The following is a 21,662-nucleotide window of genomic DNA, read 5'->3' as shown; positions in this document are numbered from 1 at the left end:
TAAATGCGATTCCTATTTTCCCATAATCATGTTGTTACGATTGAGCCTACGAAAGCTATTTTCTCATGCACTCTTGCTCACTTCCCCTCTAAAAATAGTAACATACTTTTAAATAGCTTATTTGTGTTTGGTAGAGAATGATATGATATTGTTCTTCTTGTATCAGTGCTTGCAATTTTTATTCAATATTTTGATTAATTTTGTTTTTTGTTGTTAGTGTGTTAGTTGTAAGAACACTTATAGGCATGCATTTATTGGTTCATCACCCACCATAGACAGGCTCATCCAGGTGATTGTCCAAGCAAAGTCATTTGATTATCCCAAGATTTTTTCTTGTAGATCCATTAAGTGAGATAATTAGTTTTTAGGTGATCTAGGTAGTTCATGTAAGCTGTTTTTACGCACAATGGTTAAGGAGGTCTAATATTAGATCTCTAACATTTATTTATTTGTTTATTTTAACTTTTGTTTTTTATTTACTATAGAAAGCCACTACAGATATCAGACTATATGTTGGAGGGTTTTCATTGTTATTGAAATGTTGGAATTTGATTATAATCAATATTTGCAAAAAGTACATTGTAGTCAACGGCTCCAACAACTTTAGCACCCATTTAAGAAAACTTAAGTTCGACAGTAACTTTAGCTTGGAACTGTCCCTAAAATGTTTTGAAATGGAAGAAAATAAGTTGTTGCAAGAAGAAAAAAAGTCAAAGTAATTAAAGAGTACCAAGTTAGAACTTATATTTTGGCCTTCATATTTATGACTCAAGCCATTTCTGTTAGTCTTAGAGACAAAACTTTAGGTGGTTGCTCTGAACCATGATTATGCTTGGAGATAGGCTAGAATTTGACGAGTGCATACCTCACAGCTTTTGTATGCTTTAGTTATTTTGGTCCTTGCTTAGGCTTGGAGGTGGATCTTGCTTTGTGTTGGAAAGTTGGTGCCTTTTGTTGAACAAGTAAGGTTTAAATTGCAGAAATACAAGGTGCTAGAAGTTTCGGAGTCAAAATGCCATCACAGCTCTGTATGACAGATGTAACTTTTATTTTATGTCTAATATTTTTCTACCAAGTTTTCAGAATGGCTTAACTTGTGCTAGCAAGGAAGCCGCTATGCTATTTTTATAATTTAGAAGTCTATTCAAGTAAAATCTGAAGGGATCTCTATGGACTTCTTTGTATGACAGATCATGCTTCTTCATGTTTATCTGGCATACAAACACCACATTAGATGGCCTTCTTCCATCATAATAGCTCTCCCTAATTCATTTCTTCATGTCCTTTTGATGCTCACTTGCCTGCATATTTTTCTTTGACTCGTGGGCAGTTTGGACAAAAGATTGTTGACGAAGAAGTTGGACATGGGTCGTGGAGTCAGCATTGGTGGGGGACGGAGTTTGCTAGGTTACTTTTTTGGGAGTGAAGAGGCTCCAAACCCGGTCCCAAGTAATGCCCAAGCTGTTCCAAACGAAGAGCAGCCTACTGCCATTTCTCAACCAGTTGACGTTAACAAGCAGATTCCTGCACGCATACATAGAAACGCCGCAAACAACTACTTCCGGGCAGATGGCCAGAACAACAGCAATTTCATCACGGTATGTTCCAAATAGTGATTACTTTTTTTTTTTTTTTTTAACAACATAAAACAAAAGTTTCTATTTCTAATGCCAATCAAGTAAGGTTTTAGTCATTTCTGTGCATAGTGTTTCAATTAGGTTCACTAATCCTTTTACATGTCATGTATGTGAATCAGAAATATTAGGCTTGGAGCATCAGATATGTGCTTATTTCACCCATATCTTTTGTGTAATTTCATTTCTTCTTTGGGAAGAACTAGAAAAAGTATTGTTGGGTAACCAATAAGAACCTATCATTTCTTTCTTTCTTTTTATTTATTTTATTGAACTATTATGCGTGAAGTCATTCCAGAGTGGTGAACGAAATTCACACACTTGGAATACGGAAGGGCTAAGAAAGGGATTTTATTTGTTAAAAAGCTTCAAGCTCTGCTAGGCCTGAAATGGAATTTTCTGTAGAAGCTGGACTTGTTTGGTATGTCTAGTTTATTGGTGGTGAATCAATCCATGTACACATTTTCAAACAAGCATTTGGTTGTAAAATAACCAAAGCTTTTTAACATTTCCCCCACACTTAGCCATGCTTTATTTCTATGATATAACTTTCTCTTACAAGTATTCCGACAATTTATGGAGCCAATTGGTTGAGTATCGTGTATTTTGTGCCACCTTTACTTTCTTTTTAGGGGACTGAACTGATTAACATATGGTGTTATGCATGTGGAAATCACAAGAAGGGCTCTACAGGCCACTGTTTTCCAAGTCTCTGACAGAGGTGTTTGTTAGTTTTCTTACAAGTGTTTGGCACATTAACATTACGACTTATGAGTTATGACCATCTTGGCATGGAGAGCATTCCAAAGGTTGTTAAAAAATACGGTACACATCAAAACAAGTGAAAAGAATTATTTGCTTCTCAGGTTCAAGATTGAGAGCAGCCACTTTGTAGAATTTGATGTCAAATGTTAGAACTCACTGGGTAGGCGAGACATACACTAGATAATGCACGTGGGCTTTAAAGAAAGAACAACTAAATTGAAGATTTATCTGGATGAAATTGACAATGGAAGGACAAGTTAGAAGTTCAAAAATGAAATTATAATTCTAGTGTAATTGCAATTCTGCCCATATAGAAATTTGAATCAAAATTGATGGTTTTAATTTGAGTATCCTATAGCAAGCAGAAGCTTAAGAATCTGAGTTCGGTGCATTTGAGGAATGTTATTTCATACAGGGATGTGGCAGTAACTTCACTCCTAACTACACCTGTTGTTCTAAGTGTTTTGGGGATTTAAAAACACTCTCTTCCCACATGTGGGCTGTATCTTCTAACTGCTTTCCCAGTGGCTTCAGCCCTCTAGTTCCGAGGTTGCGGATTTTATTTCTGGTATCGGATAATTCAAAATTAATGGAAGCATTGATGAAGTCCATTTACATTCTCAGTGAAATGCGATTTAAATATCGAATTCATGCATATGGCTGAAGAGGAACAGGTTGAGACATACATATACGACTATTTGTAGACAATAAAGAGGAATAGTATATTCAGCCCGTCTTTTGCATTAGTGTCTGCCTCGTAATTAGAATTGTTTGAAGCCATAGAGCAAGCAGATAGAACAAGAGACAATGGGATCGAGGATTTCAGTATGTTTTATTGTTCAACCTAGAATGTTTTATTGTTCAACCTAGCTAGCTTCTATATGAAATTGGAGGATAGATTAGCAGCTTGTACGTATATGCTGGATGGAAAAGGAGTGTGTGTTATGGTTAATGCACATATAAATGATAGATTAGGAGATTCTTTTGGAGGAAGAAACTGTGGAGCAATTGGTGCTCTCAGTTGTTGGAGAGCTGGCTGTGGCGTATTCTGTGAAATTGTGGTATGGGTGGTGGAATAAACAACTGATTTACTGTAGTCTTATCTGGAAATAAATTAACTAGAGGAGGGTGAAGTGTTATGTAGTTGAGATTGCACTTGTGGAAATGTGGACCCAAAAGAGTGTGTAGATGTAAGAAAATTCGCCTTCTATTGATGGAAAGTTTTTCTCTTACACCAAACACTCTGCCTCCTTCCTTTTTCTTCCTTCTTATTTATAGTACATTACGTGTTACCCTAATTTACTTTTCATGACTTTACTTTTTGAAAATTTATACTTTGGGACTTATAGAAATAGCTAGGTTAGTTTAATCAATTGGTAAATTAAAATAGCTCCTGTGTGCCAAACATATAGTTTTTTGTAATGATAAGATGGGATAAGATGTTTGTACCACAATTTTCACAATTTAATCTTGGGTCAAAAGACTCAAAACAATAGTTAATCACTGAGTACCCCAAACTTATTGATGTATATTGAGGACAATGTTGAACAAACATGCTGACAATATATTGATATGAAGTTCATCTATATACTGATTATGAAAAAAAAAACAAACTAAAATGCACAAAAGACGACAAAATATGTTGAGCAAACATTTCGATACTGTAACTATCGGTCCTTCCACACTGTAACTGAGCTGGATGGTTCTAGGGAGGTGTTGTTAGGGTTGACAACAGCTGAGAGACATTGTGCATGGTCGGCTGGATTGTGGATTGACATTTAAACATGCAATGGCCATGTTTATAATTGATATTAACACTTCCTGACGTTCGCTTGAGGGAAGTGAAAGGCGTTCTTCCAACACATCTTTCAACATTATGTTCGGATCCAGAGATGAAGATGATAGCGAGGTGATGAAATTGCCTGGATGCTTTCCTTTCATCACTTCCAGTGTCAATACCCCAAAGCTATACACATCGCACTTCTCAGTTACCTTCATTGTGAAAGCAAACTCTGCAAAGAAAAGTAAAATATGATCATGTATAACTGATCTACGGTACTATATTTATCAAATTAGTTAGAATAACACAAAGCTACAGTTACCTGGTGCAACATATCCATAAGTGCCTGCAAGTGTGCTCCAATTTGAGGAGTCTAGCTTCAAAAGCTTAGCTGTGCCAAAATCTGAAACATGTGCCTCATACTCGATGTCCAACAAAATATTGTTGCTTGATAGGTCCCTATGAACAACTGGTGGTGAGCAATCATGGTACATGTAAGAAACTGCATGAGCCACCCCCTTAATGATATTCACCCTTTTGGGCCAATCCAGATTTTCAGCCTCTGCATCTCTACCCAGTATCATGGCTAAGCTACCCCTTTCAAAGTACTCATAAACCAAAAATGAGTGTTGAGCATGTGAACAGAAACCAAAAAGCTTTACAATGTTCCTATGTCGTACTTCTGCCAATACCCTTACCTCGTTCAAAAACCCTTTATTGTCTGTTGTCTCCGATAATGGGTGAAGTTTCTTCACAGCCACTATATTGTCGGGTGGCAATTTTGCTTTGTAGACTGTTCCACATCCTCCTTTCCCAATGCAATGTGAGGCATCAAAATTGTTGGTGGCTTTTAAGATTTCATCATACATTGCTCTTCCATCAAATTTCGAAATTGAAAACAAATTGTTTTCATCCTGGAAATCGCCTTGTTCAATCGGTGTTTTACCTGTTTGTCTTTCAAACATGATGAGGAGTCCAATGAATGCACCAAGAAGTAAAAGTGCTCCCACAAGAAGTAATACAATTATAAGAACTAGAACGAGTTTGTGGCTTTTTTTCACAATGTGTTGGGCATTTTTGCAAGGTTTCAGTCCTGTAAAATTGCCACACAAACCGTCGTTTCCTTGTAACGCCTCTATGGTAGCATTTCTGAAGGCATCATTGCTGGGAATGGGGCCTTGAAACCCATTGTAGGATATATCAACATACATCAACCCATGCATTTCTTCAAAAGCCTTTGGAAGGAAACCAGAGAGGTTATTGTGGGAGAGATTTAGCACCTCCAAACTCTGTATATTTTCAATTAGCAATGATATCTCTCCCATAAGATAATTATGGCTCAAGTCTAGCTCGGACAGTTGAGCTAACTTGTACGTCTCAAGTGGAATTTTTTGGCTAAAACGGTTGTAGCTCAAGTTCAAGTGATGCACCTGCAAACAATTTCCTAGACTTCCTGGTATTGACCCACTCAATCTGTTTATGGACAGGTCAAGATAGGACAGGTGAGCTAGTGATCCGAGTTCTCTAGGTATACCACCAGAAAGTCGATTATCTTTCAAATCAAGCTTTCGCAAATCCAACTTCCCTAGTTCCTTTGGAATATCCCCAGCTAATTGATTCAAAGAAAGATCAATTAGGTGAAGTTGAGATAAATTTCCCAACTCTGGTGGTATTCGTCCCGTGATACTATTCCTTGCCATCCTTAGGTCAGTTAATTGTGGGCACTGTACCCAACTATAAGAGATTTCACCAAAAAAACTATTGTTACTTAAATCTAGGAAATGAAGATTTGGATAGACACCAAAAACTTTAGACACATCTCCAGTGAGCTGGTTTCCATCAAGGCGCATTCTGAATAAGCTGGAACAGTTTCTCAAGCTTTTGGGGATTGGACCGGTAAGCTGGTTATTGTTTACCGTGAAATTTTCCAGTTTTCCGCTTTGGCAAATATTTTTAGTCAAATAGCCAGAAAAGTGATTCTCATCCATTTCCAGTACGGCCAACTTCTCTAGAATCCCAATTTCTTTTGGAATGGGACCGGAGAGTTGGTTGCTACGGAGGAACAAAAACTCCAAGTTGCTCAAATTTCCAAATGAAGCAGGAATTGAACCATTGAATCGGTTTACACTGAGTTTTAGATCTTGGAGAGACTTTAACTTCCCTAATTCTATAGGAATGGGACCGGAGAGTTGATTTTCAAAGAGAAGTAGTTCAGTCAGGGAGCTTAAATCACCTAAGGATGCTGGGACTGAGCCAGAAAGATTGTTTGTATAAAGGATCAGACTCTCAAGCGATTTCAGGTTTCCTATCTCTGGGGGAATGGGATGAGAGAGCTGATTTTGGAATACGTACAACGAAGTTAGCTTATTCAAGTTCTCGAAAGTGGAAGGAATGGGACCTGTGAGAAGGTTGGTATCCATGTCAAGCTCGACAAGATTGAAGAGATTTCATATTTATGAAGGAATGGAACCGGGGGGTTTGTTTTCATAGAGATACAAATAAGCCAAGTTGCTCAAACTGCCCAAAGAAGCGGGAATGGGACCCTCGAGATTGTTTGTGTACAAAGCAAGCTCATAAAGGGACTTTAGATTGCCTATTTCTTTAGGAATTGAGCCATTTAACTGATTTTGGAACAGGTGGAGGACCTGAAGATTTGTCAGATTTCCGATTTGTGGTGGGATTATTCCGGAAAACTGATTGATGGCCAAATCAAAATAGATGAGTTTTGAGAGTTTACCAACTTGAGGTGGGATGGCACCAGAAAGAACATTCATGCTGAGATCAATATATGCAAGATGAGGGAGGGACGAAAATGGAAAATCATAGAGCGTACCTTCAACGCTTGAATTTTTGAGGTTCAGTCTCCTGACACTTCCATGAATACTGCAAGAAACTCCGGACCAAGTGCATGGGATAACACTTGTTTTTGGATGGCTTGAAGAAACTGTGGCATTATAATTAGATGGAAAAATCCACGAATTTAGCATAGAATTGTTTTGGTGTTGAAGGCTGTCTTTCCATTTGAGGAGAGCTTTAGCTTCTTGAACAGAAGCAGAAGCTGAATTGGGCGAAGACAACACAAGAAACAAGACTATGGAAACAAATGAGAGGAACTTCTCTAAGGTTGGAGACCCTATGGTTTATGTTTGATATGTAGCAATGCTGGTTTAAAGCTCTTATGCTACGTTTGGTGTGCAGGAATGGAATGGAATGCTCATTCCAACCATTCGTTTGTTTGGTGTGCAGGAATGGAATGGAATGACCATTCCAATGGAATGAAAATCCAATCCAGGGAATGAAAATCCATTCCATTATTAAACCTATAGAATGGCCATTCCATTCCATAGTAAGATTAAAGTTTTTTGTAATATTCCCAATAAACCCTTCATCACATTCCAATAAGGCAAAAATATTTCGCATAGGCCAAAAATCTTTCACATTCTATTTTTCACATTTCTCGAGATTCTTTATTAGACGTGGTAAAGGTCTTTCACCTTCCCCCTCTTCCGAATATACACAGAGCTACCGATAAAAAGTTGTAGAACCTTCAACCAAATTGCAGGTATTAATCTCAATATCTTTTTTTTTTTTTTTTTTTGATAAGTATGTATTAATCTCTTTATCTTCTGAGTATATCACTTTTTTATTTATTTATTTATTTTTTTTTTGTATCTTTGTGTTGAAACGTTTGTGTGATTTTTCCATCTTTCTCTCTTTGAACATTTGCGTATGAAGCAACGATTACATAAAATAAAAATTAATAATCACATAAAATAAAAATTAATAATCATCTGGAGCCAAAAGTGGACTTATTTGACTTTTTGACCCCTAGTCAAGTTCATGTTAGATGATTGGAGAACCTTGCTTTTGAATTTTATCAAAACTAGAATTTTCAAAAAATCTACAAAAAAAACAATTTGAATGGAAAATCTAGCAAAATACCTATTGACCTACGACTTCAGTGCTCTAGTGGTTGATCTTTGTGACGGTAGAGAGGTTTATTAGCAAAATTCTTTAAATTGATTCCTTTCCAGAAGAGGCGTGTGATTGTTCTCTCTGCTATGGGAAAGACAACCAACAAGCTTTTACTGGTATTGGCCTATATCTTATTTTTGACTTTTCAGTTGATCTGTTACATGATTATATCCTTGCATGGTATTTTATTTTACTTGTTATAAAGAATATATATGTATTCTTTATTCATTCCTTCCAGCAAGTTCTTGTAGGTTATTGATGCTATTGATAATTATTGATCTGCAAAGATTTGAAAAATTTGTCACTCTATGACATCTATGTGTTTGTTTTCAAGTATTTGTCTGGCAGTTTGGCCTCTTTCCATGTGGCAAATGCAGCATCTCAAACCTAGGATATGTTGCAAATGGAGTGGTTTCTTTTTAGTTTATGTTTGACTTTAAAATTATACAAATTTGACAAAATCATCATTCAATTTCTATGTGTAATAAGTTACTGTATAGGCAATTTGGCCTTCATTGACAATGTTTGGAGTAAGAATTGCTTATTTAATTGACACGGAGAAGAAGAATTCTTTTGAAAATTTGTTGCTATCACATACTGTTTATCTTTGTGCTCCCATAATACACACACACACACACACACACGTACTATCAAATAAATAAATTTTAGTAGTGCCTTAGAGCTTTTACTACTAGAACTTGCAGCCTCTGTTAAATTTTAGCTTTAGTTGTTGAATAATTTGCTTTTTATTCTTATTTTTTGATCTATATTTAAGGTTTATAATATTGCATCTCATAATTAAGTTTAAATTTATGCAGTTATGGCTCGTCTAAGTTTAAGGACAAGGAAGATGATAAGGAAAAAGAAATTAGCAGCAATAAATGTATTTAGATTAAATATCTCATTAAAAATAATATTTTATTTTATTTAAAGTTTTTTCTTTATTTTTTTTCAATGGTAGTATTAGGCATCTTATAATATTCTATAATTCATCGTCAGAATTAAAAAGTAATGTAAGTCAATGAAAAGGGCATTTTTGAGAAAAATCATTCCATTCCAGCTTTGATAATAGTCAACCAAACAATAGAATGGTAATACTCATTCCATTCCATAACGATTTACCGTGTCACACCAAACATTAGAATGGTAATACTCATTCCATTCCATTCTTATTCTCATTCCATTCCAAGTTGCATTCCATTCCATTCCTGCACATCAAACGTAGCCTTATTTATATACATTTTATCCTACAGGTCTCATACTATTTTGGCTATAATTACTACAATACCATTGAATTGAAGTCAAGTTGGTGGTCCATTATCTTTGGACTCACTCACTCTGGAGAGAAAAAAGAGCCCATAGACGTAGAGGTATTTGTCTTTGTCCCTTTAAGTGTGTAAATTGGTCTTGGAGAAAAAAGAGTACATAGAAACTGAGGTCTTGGTCTTTGTCCCTTAAATTGAAATTTAGGGCACAATTTGATTAATTTTACTGTGTTATGGCATTTACACTTGTTGTATGTGTAGGGGTAAAGATGCAAACTACTTCTGAACTTTTTTCTGATGTGTTTTTTAAATGATTATGAAACTTAGTTTCTTCACCACAGCATTGGGCTTGATCTGATTCTATATGATGGAAGTAACTTTACAAAAGCATCATTGTTTGTTTTTTTGCAGCGTAAACTTAGGGTTTTGCTAAAGGCAATTAGAAAGTTGCGTGTAAATATGGGCATATATTGGTCTTTCTTGGTGATGCTTAACTTTGGAAATCCGAAGTCAGTGATGTGTAATATTTTGGCTATAACTACTTGAAGTCAACTTGGTGGTCCATTATTTTTTTATAAGTAAGATTGTATCAGAAAGCGTTCAAAAAAGGAAACGAGAAATTACACAAAAGCCAAAGGCTAGAGGGACCCTAAAGAACCCAAAAAATCAATCATTTCCTCCATAGATTTGCAATAATGCTCAATCAGGAGAGAGAAAAAGATAACTAATATAGATGCAGAGGTCCTGGTCTTGTCCTTAAAGAGGTATTTGATCTTGCTTTTTAGACTTAAAAAAGGCGTTATGACTTCACTGTCTTAAGGTATTAAATCTTGTTATATGGGTCGGACTAGGGTAAAGAAGCAAACTACTTCTGAACTTTTTTGGAATTTTTATCTTAATTATTATGTATTGGTAAACTTTGGTTCTTAGCCACAGCATTGGGCTTTGATCTGATGCAACAGCAAATTTTTTCAGTGTAAAGTGTAAACTCCGGTTTTGCTGAAGGCAACTAGAGAGGGGCTTTGGTAGTTTCTTGGCTGCTTTTATGGTATTTGGTACTAATGTTAATATCAGGCCGTTTAGACTTGGAGAGAAACTTTAATGCTCCAATAGTAATGATGACATAATATCACTTCATAGTTAAACAGACAAATAGTGATAGACTTGCCAAAATAGTTATATGCTTAGGGTCCGTTTGGCAATCACTTCTGTTTTGTGTTTTTTGCTTTTGCTAGTATACTGTAACGAAGTGAAAGCACGAAGCGTGTTTAGTAACGTTTCTTGCGATTTGAATAATACAGAAGTGCTTCCGAAAAAAGAGGCCAAAATCGGAAGCAAAAAATTGATGCTTCTAGTTGCTCCCGCTCTATAGCGAAAGCATTGTTCATTAAAAAAAAAGGGTCATTTTTAACTAGCCATTTAATATTTCAAATTTGCAATATTTTTACTAAACGTGATTTCATGTTTTTGTTTTTAAAATTCTTGCAACAAATATATGTTATCAAACAGGCTATCAAATAGTATTGAACACACTTTAAAATAGAAATTTTACTTCTACTTTGAGTTCAAGCAAAAACACAAACAGAAGCGCGGCTGTCAAACAAGTCCTTATTTAAGAGTGATTGATGAGATAATATTCCCAATGCAATGAAGAATTTCTCGTAGACTTGGGCATTGGGCTTTAAACATAATGCGTGTAGATTAGGATATTAGTCTTTAACATTATGATGTTGACTTGCATTGGAATTCAACATTATGGCGCGCGTAGACTTGGGCGTTGATTTGGGCGTTGATGGTTACAACCAACCATCAACCGCTCCATATTCCACTCCTTTCTACACTTCCAAATTTTATTTTATTTTTATTTTTAAATTTCTTTTTCAATTCTAGAGATCTAGAGTGGCACTAGGAATTTATTAATATCAAAATCTGTTTGACTGGCTAGGCTCATTTGATTAGATAAATAAATTAGGCAACATGATTCATCTAAATGCAAAGCCAATGTCAAACCAAATGACACCTACTTACAGAACCTCTGCATAATCATACCATTATGAAAAGTTACACAACTTGTGTATAATGAACAATCCGACCAAAAACAATAGTTACACAATAACATCTGTATAATGAACAACCCAACCAATATTAATATTATACTTAAATCAAATACATATCTCAATAGACAGTTTACACATTGTATTATTTATTTCAACTGCTTTCTGAAACAACAAGCCACTGATCAGCAAACATGTTGACAATGGGAAGCACAGTTTCGGAAAATTCACTCAATTTCAATCCCAATATAGCAGTTTTAGTACCATTTTAGTACCAAACAACAAGGCCATGCAAATAGAAGTAGAATTTCATAAAATGAACTCAATTTCAATATAGTAGAATTTCATAAACAGAAAACAACTTCAATAGAACCAGAAATCTAAAAATGTAAATTTTCTTACCTTTTTTCAAACTCAGTTGTAAAATTTAGAAAATGAACTCAATGTCAATCCCAATATAGCAGTTGTAGTACACATCAGCAAGGTCATGCAAATAGAAGTAGAATTTCAGAAAATTAACTCAAGTTGAATCCAATATAGCAGTTGTAGTACACATCAGCAAGGTCATGCAAATAGAAGTAGAATTTCAGAAAATGAACTCAATGTCAATATAGCACAATTTCATAAACTGAACACAACCTCAATAGAATTAGAAATCTAAAAATATAAATTTTATTACCTTTTTTCAAACTCAGTTGTATAATTTAGAAAATGAACTTAATGTCAATCCCATTATAGCAGTTTTAGTACACAGCAACTAGATTATGCAAATAGAAGTAGAATTTAAAAAAATTAACTTAATTTGAATCCCAATATAGCAGTTGTAGTACACAGCAGATAGGTCATTCAAATAGAAGTAGAATTTCAGAAAATGGACTCAATTTCAATCCCAATATATCAGTTGTAGTACAGAGCAACAAGGTCATGCAAATAGAAATAGAATTTCAGAAAATGAACTTAGACTCCCCTCATGCCTTGTGTAGATGCTTGAGTTAGTTGATAGCAGTTGGTTTCACCAGTTTTAACTACCTTGTAAGTTCAAATTCAAAAAATTTATCAACTCCCTATTTGAATTCAAACACAAGTAGTTGTCCAAATATAATCCATCTCGCGTGCAGATTACACACTTGAAAAGGAGTCTTAAAGAAATACTATTTAGGTGCCATCACCAACAATAACTCCTTATCTCTTATTCAACTAAGGCCACGTGGTTGAACACAAAATATTATGGTTAATTTCAATACCACCACCTAAGGTTTGGACAAATCAACCTATGTTCAGTAGCACTTAAATCAAGAGTCATTTTGACACTTGATTTGGTAAGAGCCCGTGTTGTGGAATGGTAGAAATGCAGAATAATTAATCAGCTATTCATTGGCACTTTACCAATTTCTCCAAAAACTATTGACCAGTTTATGCATTACATGTCCCGAATGCTTATGTTGAGGGTTGACCGGATACTGATTTCTTAAGCCTCCTTAGAATGGAAGGTCATAAGAGTAGTGAGCCACAGCATCAATCACATAGTTGTAATTTAAGTACTGGACTAAAATTCATGTCATGTAGCTTTTTAACAAAACTGTGAGTGGCGTGCATGAATACTGGCTATGTATATATAAATCTAGCAAATTCAGATAATATCTAAACGGTGATGCCCTGTGTAGGAATTAGATATACCTATAATTGAACAAAAGATACATGTGTCAATTATAGGTTTTAAGCATTTGAATGCTTAGATTATACGTTATATATAGGAAAAACATGCCTCCCACTCCTATTACTCTATTGCTATCTGCAATTCACTAAAAATAGTAACATACTTTTAAATAGCTTATTTGTGTTTGGTAGAGAATGATATGATATTGTTCTTCTTGTATCAGTGCTTGCAATTTTTATTCAATATTTTGATTAATTTTGTTTTTTGTTGTTAGTGTGTTAGTTGTAAGAACACTTATAGGCATGCATTTATTGGTTCATCACCCCCCATGGACAAGGCTCATCCAGGTGATTGTCCAAGCAAAGTCATTTGATTATCCCAATATTTTTTCTTGTAGATCCATTAAGTGAGATAATTAGTTTTTAGGTGATCTAGGTAGTTCATGTAAGCTGTTTTTACGCACAAAGGTTAAGGAGGTCTAATATTAGATCTCTAACATTTATTTATTTATTTATTTTAACTTTTGTTTTTTATTTATTATAGAAAGCCACTACAGATATAAGACTATATGTTGGAGGGTTTTCATTGTTATTGAAATGTTGGAATTTGATTATAATCAATATTTGCAAACAGTACATTGTAGTCAACGGCTCCAACAACTTTAGCACCCATTTAAGAAAACTTAAGTATGACAGTAACTTAAGCTTGGAACTGTCTCTAAAAAGTTTTGAAATGGAAGAAAATAAGTTGTTGCAAGAAGAAAAAAAGTCAAAGTAATTAAAGAGTACCAAGTTAGAACTTATATTTTGGCCTTCATATTTATGACTCAAGCCATTTCTGTTAGTCTTAGAGACAAAACTTTAGGTGGTTGCTCTGGACCATGATTATGCTTGGAGATAGGCTAGAATTTGAGGAGTGCATACCTCACAGCTTTTGTATGCTTTAGTGATTTTGGTCCTTGCTTAGGCTTGGAGGTGGATCTTGCTTTGTGTTGGAAAGTTGGTGCCTTTTGTTGAACAAGTAAGGTTTAAATTGCAGAAATACAAGGTGCTAGAAGTTTCGGAGTCAAAATGCCATCACAGCTCTGTATGACAGATGTAACTTTTATTTTATGTCTAATATTTTTCTACCAAGTTTTCAGAATGGCTTAACTTGTGCTAGCAAGGAATCCACCATGCTATTTTTATAATTTAAAAGTCTATTCAAGTAAAATCTGAAGGCATCTCTATGGGACTTCTTTGTATGACAGATCATGCTTCTTCATGTTTATCTGGCATACGAACACCACATTAGACGGCATCTAGATGGCCTTCTTCCATCATAATAACTCTCCCTAATTCATTTATTCGTGTCCTTTTGATGCTCACTTGCCTGCATATTTTTCTTTGACTTGTGGGCAGTTTGGACAAAAGATTGTTGACGAAGAAGTTGGACATGGGTTGTGGAGTCAGCAGTGGTGGGGGACAGAGTTTGCTAGGTTACTTGTTTGGGAGTGGAGAGGCTCCAAAACCGGTCCCAAGTAATGCCCAAGCTGCTCCAAACGAAGAGCAGCCTACTGCCATTTCTCAACCAGTTGACGTTAACAAGCAGATTCCTGCACGCATACATAGTAACCCCGCAAACAACTACTTCCGGGCAGATGGCCAGAACAACGGCAATTTCATCACGGTATGTTCCAAATAGTGATTACGTTTTTTTTTTAACAAAAAACAAAAGTTTCTATTTCTAATGCCAATCAAGTAAGGTTTTAGTCATTTCTGTGCTAGTGTTTCAATTAGGTTCACTAATCCTTTTACATGTCATGTATGTGAATCAGAAATATTAGGCTTGGAGCATCAGATATGTGCTTATTTCACCCATATCTTTTGTGTAATTTCATTTCTTCTTTGGGAAGAACTAGAAAAAGTATGGTTGGGTAACCAATATGAACCTATCGTTTCTTTCTTTCTTTTTATTTATTTTATTGAACTATTATGCGTGAAGTCATTCCAGAGTGGTGAACGAAATTCACACACTTGGAATATGGAAGGGCTAAGAAAGGGATTTTATTTGTTAAAAAGCTTCAAGCTCTGCTAGGCCTGAAATGGAATTTTCTGTAGAAGCTGGACTTGTTTGGTATGTCTAGTTTATTGGTGGTAAATCAATCCATGTACACATTTTCAAACAAGCATTTGGTTGTAAAATAACCAAAGCTTTTTAACATTTCCCCCTCACTTAGCCATGCTTTATTTCTATGATTTAACTTTCTCTTACGAGTATTCCGACAATTTATGGAGCCAATTGGTTGAGAATCGTGTATTTTGTGCCACCTTTACATTCTTTTTAGGGGACTGAACTGATTAACATATGGTGTTATGCATGTGGAAATCACAAGAAGGGCTCTACTGGCCTCTGTTTTCCAAGTCTATGACAGAGGTGTTTGTTAGTTTTCTTACAAGTGTTTGGCACATTAACATTACGACTTATGCGTTATGACCATCTTGGCATGGAGAGCATTCCAAAGGTTGTTAAAAAATACGGTACACATCAAAACAAGTGAAAAGAATTATTTGCTTCTCAGGTTCAAGATTGAGAGCAGCCACTTTGTAGAATTTGATGTCAAATGTTAGAACTCACTGGGTAGGCGAGACATACACTAGATAATGCACATGGGCTTCAAAGAAAGAACAACTAAATTGAAGATTTATCTGGATGAAATTGACAATGGAAGGACAAGTTAGAAGTTCAAAAATGAAATTATAATTCTATTGTAATTGCAATTCTGCCCATATAGAAATTTGAATCAAAATTGATGGTTTTAATTTGAGTATCCTATAGCAAGCAGAAGCTTAAGAATCCGAGTTCAGTGCATTTGAGGAATGTTATTTCGTATAGGGATGTGGCAGTAACTTCACTCCTAACTACACCTGTTGTTCTAAGTGTTTTGGGGATATAAAAACACTCTCTTCCCACATGTGGGCTGTATCTTCTAACTGCTTTCCCAGTGGCTTCAGCCCTCTAGTTCCGAGGTTGCGGATTTTATTTCTATTATCGGATAATTCAAAATTAATGGAAGCATTGATGAAGTCCATTTACATTCTCAGTGAAGTGCAATTTAAATATCGAATTCATGCATATGGCTGAAGAGGAACAGGTTGAGACATACATATACGAGTGTTTGTAGACAATAAAGAGGAATAGTATATTCAGCCCGTCTTTTGCGTTAGTGTCTGCCTCGTAATTAGAATTGTTTGAAGCCATAGAGCAAGCAGATCGAACAAGAGACAATGGGATCGAGGATTTCAGTATGTTTTATTGTTCAACCTAGCTAGCTTCTATATGAAATTGGAGGATAGATTAGCAGCTTGTACGTATATGCTGGATGGAAAAGGAGTGTGTGTTATGGTTAATGCACATATAAATGATAGATTAGGAGATTCTTTTGGAGGAAGAAACTGTGGAGCAAATGGTGCTCTCAGTTGTTGGAGAGCTGGCTGTGGCGTATTCTGTGAAATTGTGGTATGGGTGGTGGAATAAACAACTGATTTACTGTAGTCTTATCTGGAAATAAATTAACTAGAGGAGGGTGAAGTGTTATGTAGTTGAGATTGCACTTGTGGAAATGTGGACCCAAAAGAGTGTGTAGATGTAAGAAAATTCGCCTTCTATTGATGGAAAGTTTTTCTCTTACACCAAACACTCTGCCTCCTTCCTTTTTCTTCCTTCTTATTTATAATACATTACGTGTTACCCTAACTTACTTTTCATGACTTTACTTTTTGAAAATTTATACTTTGGGACTTATTGAAATAGCTAGGTTAGTTTAATCAATTGTTAAATTAAAATAGCTCCAGTGTGACAAACATATAGTTTTTTGTAATGATAAGATGGGATAAGATGTTTGTACCACAATTTTCACAATTTAATCTTGGGTCAAAAGACTCAAAACAATAGTTAATCACTGAGTACCAATGTCCAAACTTATTGATGTCTATTGAGGACAATGTTGAACAAACATGCTGACAATATATTGATATGAAGTTCATCTATATACTGATTATGAAAAAAAACACACACTAAAATGCACAAAAGACGACAAAATATGTTGAGCAAACATTTCGATGCTGTAAGTAACTGTCCTTCCACACTGTGTAACTGAGCTGGATGGTTCTAGGGAGGTGTTGTTAGGGTTGACAACAGCTGAGAGACATTGTGCATGGTCGGCCTGGATTGTGGATTGACGTTTAAACATGCAATGGCCATGTTTATAATTGACATTAACACTTCTTGACGTTCGCTTGAGGGAAGTGAAAGGCGTTCGTCCAACACATCTTTCAACATTATGTTCGGATCCAGAGATGAAGATGATAGCGAGGTGATGAAATTGCCTGGATGCTTTCCTTTTATCACTTCCAGTGTCAATACCCCAAAGCTATACACATCGCACTTCTCAGTTACCTTCATTGTGAAAGCAAACTCTGCAAGTAAAAGTAAAATATGATCATGTATAACTGATCTACGGTACTATATTTATCAAATTAGTTAGAATAACACAAAGCTACAGTTACCTGGTGCAACATATCCATAAGTGCCTGCAAGTGTGCTCCAATTTGAGGAGTCTAGCTTCAAAAACTTAGCAGTGCCAAAATCTGAAACATGTGCCTCATACTCGATGTCCAACAAAATATTGTTGCTTGATAGGTCCCTATGAACAATTGGTGGTGAGCAATCGTGGTGCATGTAAGAAACTGCATGAGCCACCCCCTTAATGATATTCACCCTTTTGGGCCAATCCAGATTTTCAGCCTCTGCATCTTTACCTAGTATCGTGGCTAAGCTACCCCTTTCAAAGTACTCATAAACCAAAAATGAGTGTTGAGCATGTGAACAGAAACCAAAAAGCTTTACAATGTTCCTATGTCGTACTTCTGTCAATGCCCTTACCTCGTTCAAAAACCCTTTATTGTCTGTTGTCCCTGATAATGGGTGAAGTTTCTTCACAGCCACTATATTGTCGGGTGGCAATTTTGCTTTGTAGACTGTTCCACATCCTCCTTTCCCAATGCAATGTGAGGCATCAAAATTGTTGGTGGCTTTTAAGATTTCATCATACATTGCTCTTCCATCAAATTTCGAAATTGAAAACAAATTGTTTTCATCCTGGAAATCGCCTTGTTCAATCGGTGTTTTACCTGTTCGTCTTTCAAACATGATGAGGAGTCCAATGAATGCACCAAGAAGTAAAAGTGCTCCCACAAGCGGTAATACAATTATAAGAACTAGAACGAGTTTGTGGCTTTTTTTCACAATGTGTTGGGCATTTTTGCAAGGTTTCAGTCCTGTAAAATTGCCACACAAACCGTCGTTCCCTTGTAATGCCTCTATGGTAGCATTTCTGAAGGCATCGTTGCTGGGAATGGGACCTTGAAACCCATTGTAGGATATATCAACATACATCAACCCATTCATTTCTTCAAAAGCCTTTGGAAGGAAACCAGAGAGGTTATTGTGGGAGAGATTTAGCACCTCCAAACTCTGCAAATTTTCAATTTGCAATGATATTTCTCCCATGAGAAAATTATGGCTCAAATCTAGCTCGGACAGTTGAGCTAACTTGTACATCTCAAGTGGAATTTTTTGGCTAAAACGGTTGTAGCTCAAGTTCAAGTGATACACCTGCAAACAATTTCCTAGACTTTCTGGTATTGACCCACTCAATCTGTTTATGGACAGGTCAAGATAGGACAGGTGAGCTAGTGATCCGAGTTCTCTAGGTATACCACCAGAAAGTTGATTATCTTTCAAATCAAGCTTTAACAAATCCAACTTCCCTAGTTCCTTTGGAATATCCCCAGCTAATTGATTCAAAGAAAGATCAATTAGCTGAAGTTGAGATAAATTTCCCAACTCTGGTGGTATTCGTCCCGTGATACTATTCCTTGCCATCCTTAGGTTAGTTAATTGTGGGCACTGTACCCAACTATAAGAGATTTCACCAAAAAAACTGTTGTTACTTAAATCTAGGAAATGAAGATTTGGATAGACACCAAAAACTTTAGACACATCTCCAGTGAGCTGGTTTCCTTCAAGGCGCATTCTGAATAAGCTGGAACAGTTTCTCAAGCTTTTGGGGATTGGACCGGTAAGCTGGTTATTGTCTACCGTGAAATTTTCCAGTTTTCCGCTTTGGCAAATATTTTCAGGCAAATAGCCAGAAAAGTGATTCTCATCCATTTCCAGTACAGCCAACTTCTCTAGAATCCCAATTTCTTTTGGAATGGGACCGGAGAGTTGGTTGTTACGGAGGAACAAAAACTCCAAGTTGGTCAAATTTCCAAATGAAGCAGGAATTGAACCATTGAATCGGTTTTCACTGAGTTCTAGATCTTGAAGAGACTTTAACTTCCCTAATTCTATAGGAATGGGACCGGAGAGTTGATTTTCAAAGAGAAGTAGTTCAGTCAGGGAGCTTAAATCACCTAAGGATGCTGGGACTGAGCCAGAAAGATTGTTTGTATAAAGGATCAGACTCTCAAGCGATTTCAGGTCTCCTATCTCTGGGGGAATGGGATGAGAGAGCTGATTTTGGAATAGGTACAACGAAGTTAGCTTATTCAAGTTCTCGAAAGTGGAAGGAATGGGACCTGTGAGAAGGTTGGTATCCATGTCAAGCTCGACAAGATTGAATAGATTTCCTATTTCTGAAGGAATGGAACCGGAGAGTTTGTTTTCATAGAGATACAAATAAGCCAAGTTGCTCAAACTACCCAAAGAAGCGGGAATGGGACCCTCGAGATTGTTTGTGTACAAAGCAAGCTCATAAAGGGACTTTAGATTGCCTATTTCTTTAGGAATTGAGCCATTTAACTGATTTTGGAACAGGTGGAGGACCTGAAGATTTGTCAGATTTCCGATTTGTGGTGGGATTAGTCCGGAAAACTGATTGATGGCCAAATCAAAATAGATGAGTTTTGAGAGTTTACCAACTTGAGGTGGGATGGTACCATTAAGAACATTCATGCTGAGATCAATATATGCAAGATGAGGGAGGGACGAAAATGGAAAATCATAGAGCGTACCTTCAACACTTGAATTTGTGAGGTTCAGTCTCCTGACACTTCCATGAATACTGCAAGAAACTCCGGACCAAGTGCATGGGATGACACTTGTTTTTGGATGGCTTGAAGAAACTGTGGCATTATAATTAGATGGAAAAATCCATGAATTTAGCACAGAATTGTTTTGGTGTTGAAGGCTGTCTTTCCATTTGAGGAGAGCTTTAGCTTCTTGAACAGAAGCAGAAGCTGAATTGGGCGAAGATAACACAAGAAACAAGACTAAGGAAACAAATGATAGGAACTTCTCTAAGGTTGGAGACCCCATGGTTTATGTTTGATATGCAGCAATGCTGGTTTAAAGCTCTTATTTATATACATTTTATCCTACAGGTCTCATACTATTTTGGCTATAATTACTACAATACCATTGAATTGAAGTCAAGTTGGTGGTCCATTATCTTTGGACTCACTCACTCTGGAGAGAAAAAAGAGCCCATAGACGTAGAGGTATTTGTCTTTGTCCCTTTAAGTGTGTAAATTGGTCTTGGAGAAAAAAGAGTACATAGAAACTGAGGTCTTGGTCTTTGTCCCTTAAATTGAAATTTAGGGCACAATTTGATTAATTTTACTGTGTTATGGCATTTACACTTGTTGTATGTGTAGGGGTAAAGATGCAAACTACTTCTGAACTTTTTTCTGATGTGTTTTTTAAATGATTATGAAACTTAGTTTCTTCACCACAGCATTGGGCTTGATCTGATTCTATATGATGGAAGTAACTTTACAAAAGCATCATTGTTTGTTTTTTTGCAGCGTAAACTTAGGGTTTTGCTAAAGGCAATTAGAAAGTTGCGTGTAAATATGGGCATATATTGGTCTTTCTTGGTGATGCTTAACTTTGGAAATCCGAAGTCAGTGATGTGTAATATTTTGGCTATAACTACTTGAAGTCAACTTGGTGGTCCATTATTTTTTTATAAGTAAGATTGTATCAGAAAGCGTTCAAAAAAGGAAACGAGAAATTACACAAAAGCCAAAGGCTAGAGGGACCCTAAAGAACCCAAAAAATCAATCATTTCCTCCATAGATTTGCAATAATGCTCAATCAGGAGAGAGAAAAAGATAACTAATATAGATGCAGAGGTCCTGGTCTTGTCCTTAAAGAGGTATTTGATCTTGCTTTTTAGACTTAAAAAAGGCGTTATGACTTCACTGTCTTAAGGTATTAAATCTTGTTATATGGGTCGGACTAGGGTAAAGAAGCAAACTACTTCTGAACTTTTTTGGAATTTTTATCTTAATTATTATGTATTGGTAAACTTTGGTTCTTAGCCACAGCATTGGGCTTTGATCTGATGCAACAGCAAATTTTTTCAGTGTAAAGTGTAAACTCCGGTTTTGCTGAAGGCAACTAGAGAGGGGCTTTGGTAGTTTCTTGGCTGCTTTTATGGTATTTGGTACTAATGTTAATATCAGGCCGTTTAGACTTGGAGAG

General features: G+C 36.1%; 4 protein-coding genes across 4 annotated transcripts; 1 reads left to right on the top strand and 3 right to left on the bottom strand.

Moving 5' to 3' along the window:
- Positions 1-3,970: 3,970 nt before the first annotated feature.
- LOC132296124 (MDIS1-interacting receptor like kinase 2-like) lies at positions 3,971-6,599 on the bottom strand. The gene is made up of 2 exons (XM_059794362.1): positions 4,502-6,599; positions 3,971-4,411 (listed from the first exon to the last, which is right to left on the bottom strand). Exons 1-2 carry the CDS (start codon positions 6,597-6,599, stop codon positions 4,119-4,121), a joined length of 2,391 nt encoding a protein of 796 aa, XP_059650345.1. The 3' UTR covers positions 3,971-4,118.
- A 33-nt stretch (positions 6,600-6,632) lies between these two features.
- On the bottom strand, positions 6,633-7,524 carry LOC132296123 (MDIS1-interacting receptor like kinase 2-like). Its single transcript, XM_059794360.1, has 2 exons — positions 7,500-7,524; positions 6,633-7,312 (listed from the first exon to the last, which is right to left on the bottom strand). The coding sequence occupies exons 1-2, from the start codon at positions 7,522-7,524 to the stop codon at positions 6,633-6,635; spliced, it is 705 nt and encodes a 234-aa protein (XP_059650343.1).
- Positions 7,525-9,407: 1,883 nt separating this feature from the next.
- Positions 9,408-20,923, top strand: LOC132294780 (protein SPIRAL1-like 1). Its single transcript, XM_059792761.1, has 3 exons — positions 9,408-9,524; positions 14,531-14,798; positions 20,558-20,923. The coding sequence occupies exons 2-3, from the start codon at positions 14,565-14,567 to the stop codon at positions 20,702-20,704; spliced, it is 381 nt and encodes a 126-aa protein (XP_059648744.1). The 5' UTR covers positions 9,408-9,524; positions 14,531-14,564; the 3' UTR covers positions 20,705-20,923.
- LOC132294778 (MDIS1-interacting receptor like kinase 2-like) lies at positions 17,068-20,500 on the bottom strand. The gene is made up of 2 exons (XM_059792759.1): positions 17,678-20,500; positions 17,068-17,587 (listed from the first exon to the last, which is right to left on the bottom strand). Exons 1-2 carry the CDS (start codon positions 20,490-20,492, stop codon positions 17,280-17,282), a joined length of 3,123 nt encoding a protein of 1,040 aa, XP_059648742.1. The 5' UTR covers positions 20,493-20,500; the 3' UTR covers positions 17,068-17,279.
- Positions 20,924-21,662: the final 739 nt, after the last annotated feature.

Source organism: Cornus florida, unplaced genomic scaffold (assembly GCF_030987335.1).
Source record: "Cornus florida cultivar Cherokee Brave unplaced genomic scaffold, ASM3098733v1 CherokeeBrave_3.0.0_Hap2_Chr02, whole genome shotgun sequence".
Lineage (NCBI taxonomy): Eukaryota > Viridiplantae > Streptophyta > Magnoliopsida > Cornales > Cornaceae > Cornus > Cornus florida.
The sequence above is the reverse complement of the archived record's forward strand: the minus strand, read 5'-3'. Positions and strand labels throughout refer to the sequence as shown.

What these genes read in the sequence shown, in the direction of transcription:
- LOC132294780 (XM_059792761.1), top strand. Translation starts at nt 14,565, where the DNA reads ATGGGTTGTGGAGTCAGCAGTGGTGGGGGACAGAGTTTGCTAGGTTAC. An exon ending in ACAACGGCAATTTCATCACG is followed by an intron (nt 14,799 to 20,557) that starts GTATGTTCCAAA and finishes TTTATCCTACAG; the next exon opens with GTCTCATACTATTTTGGCTA.
- LOC132296123 (XM_059794360.1), bottom strand. Translation starts at nt 7,524, where the DNA reads ATGGAATGGAATGGCCATTCTATAG. An exon ending in ATGGAATGGCCATTCTATAG is followed by an intron (nt 7,313 to 7,499) that starts GTTTAATAATGG and finishes CATAAACCATAG; the next exon opens with GGTCTCCAACCTTAGAGAAG.
- LOC132294778 (XM_059792759.1), bottom strand. Translation starts at nt 20,492, where the DNA reads ATGGGGTCTCCAACCTTAGAGAAGTTCCTATCATTTGTTTCCTTAGTC. An exon ending in TTATGGATATGTTGCACCAG is followed by an intron (nt 17,588 to 17,677) that starts GTAACTGTAGCT and finishes TTTTACTTGCAG; the next exon opens with AGTTTGCTTTCACAATGAAG.
- LOC132296124 (XM_059794362.1), bottom strand. Translation starts at nt 6,599, where the DNA reads ATGGATACCAACCTTCTCACAGGTCCCATTCCTTCCACTTTCGAGAAC. An exon ending in TTATGGATATGTTGCACCAG is followed by an intron (nt 4,412 to 4,501) that starts GTAACTGTAGCT and finishes TTTTCTTTGCAG; the next exon opens with AGTTTGCTTTCACAATGAAG.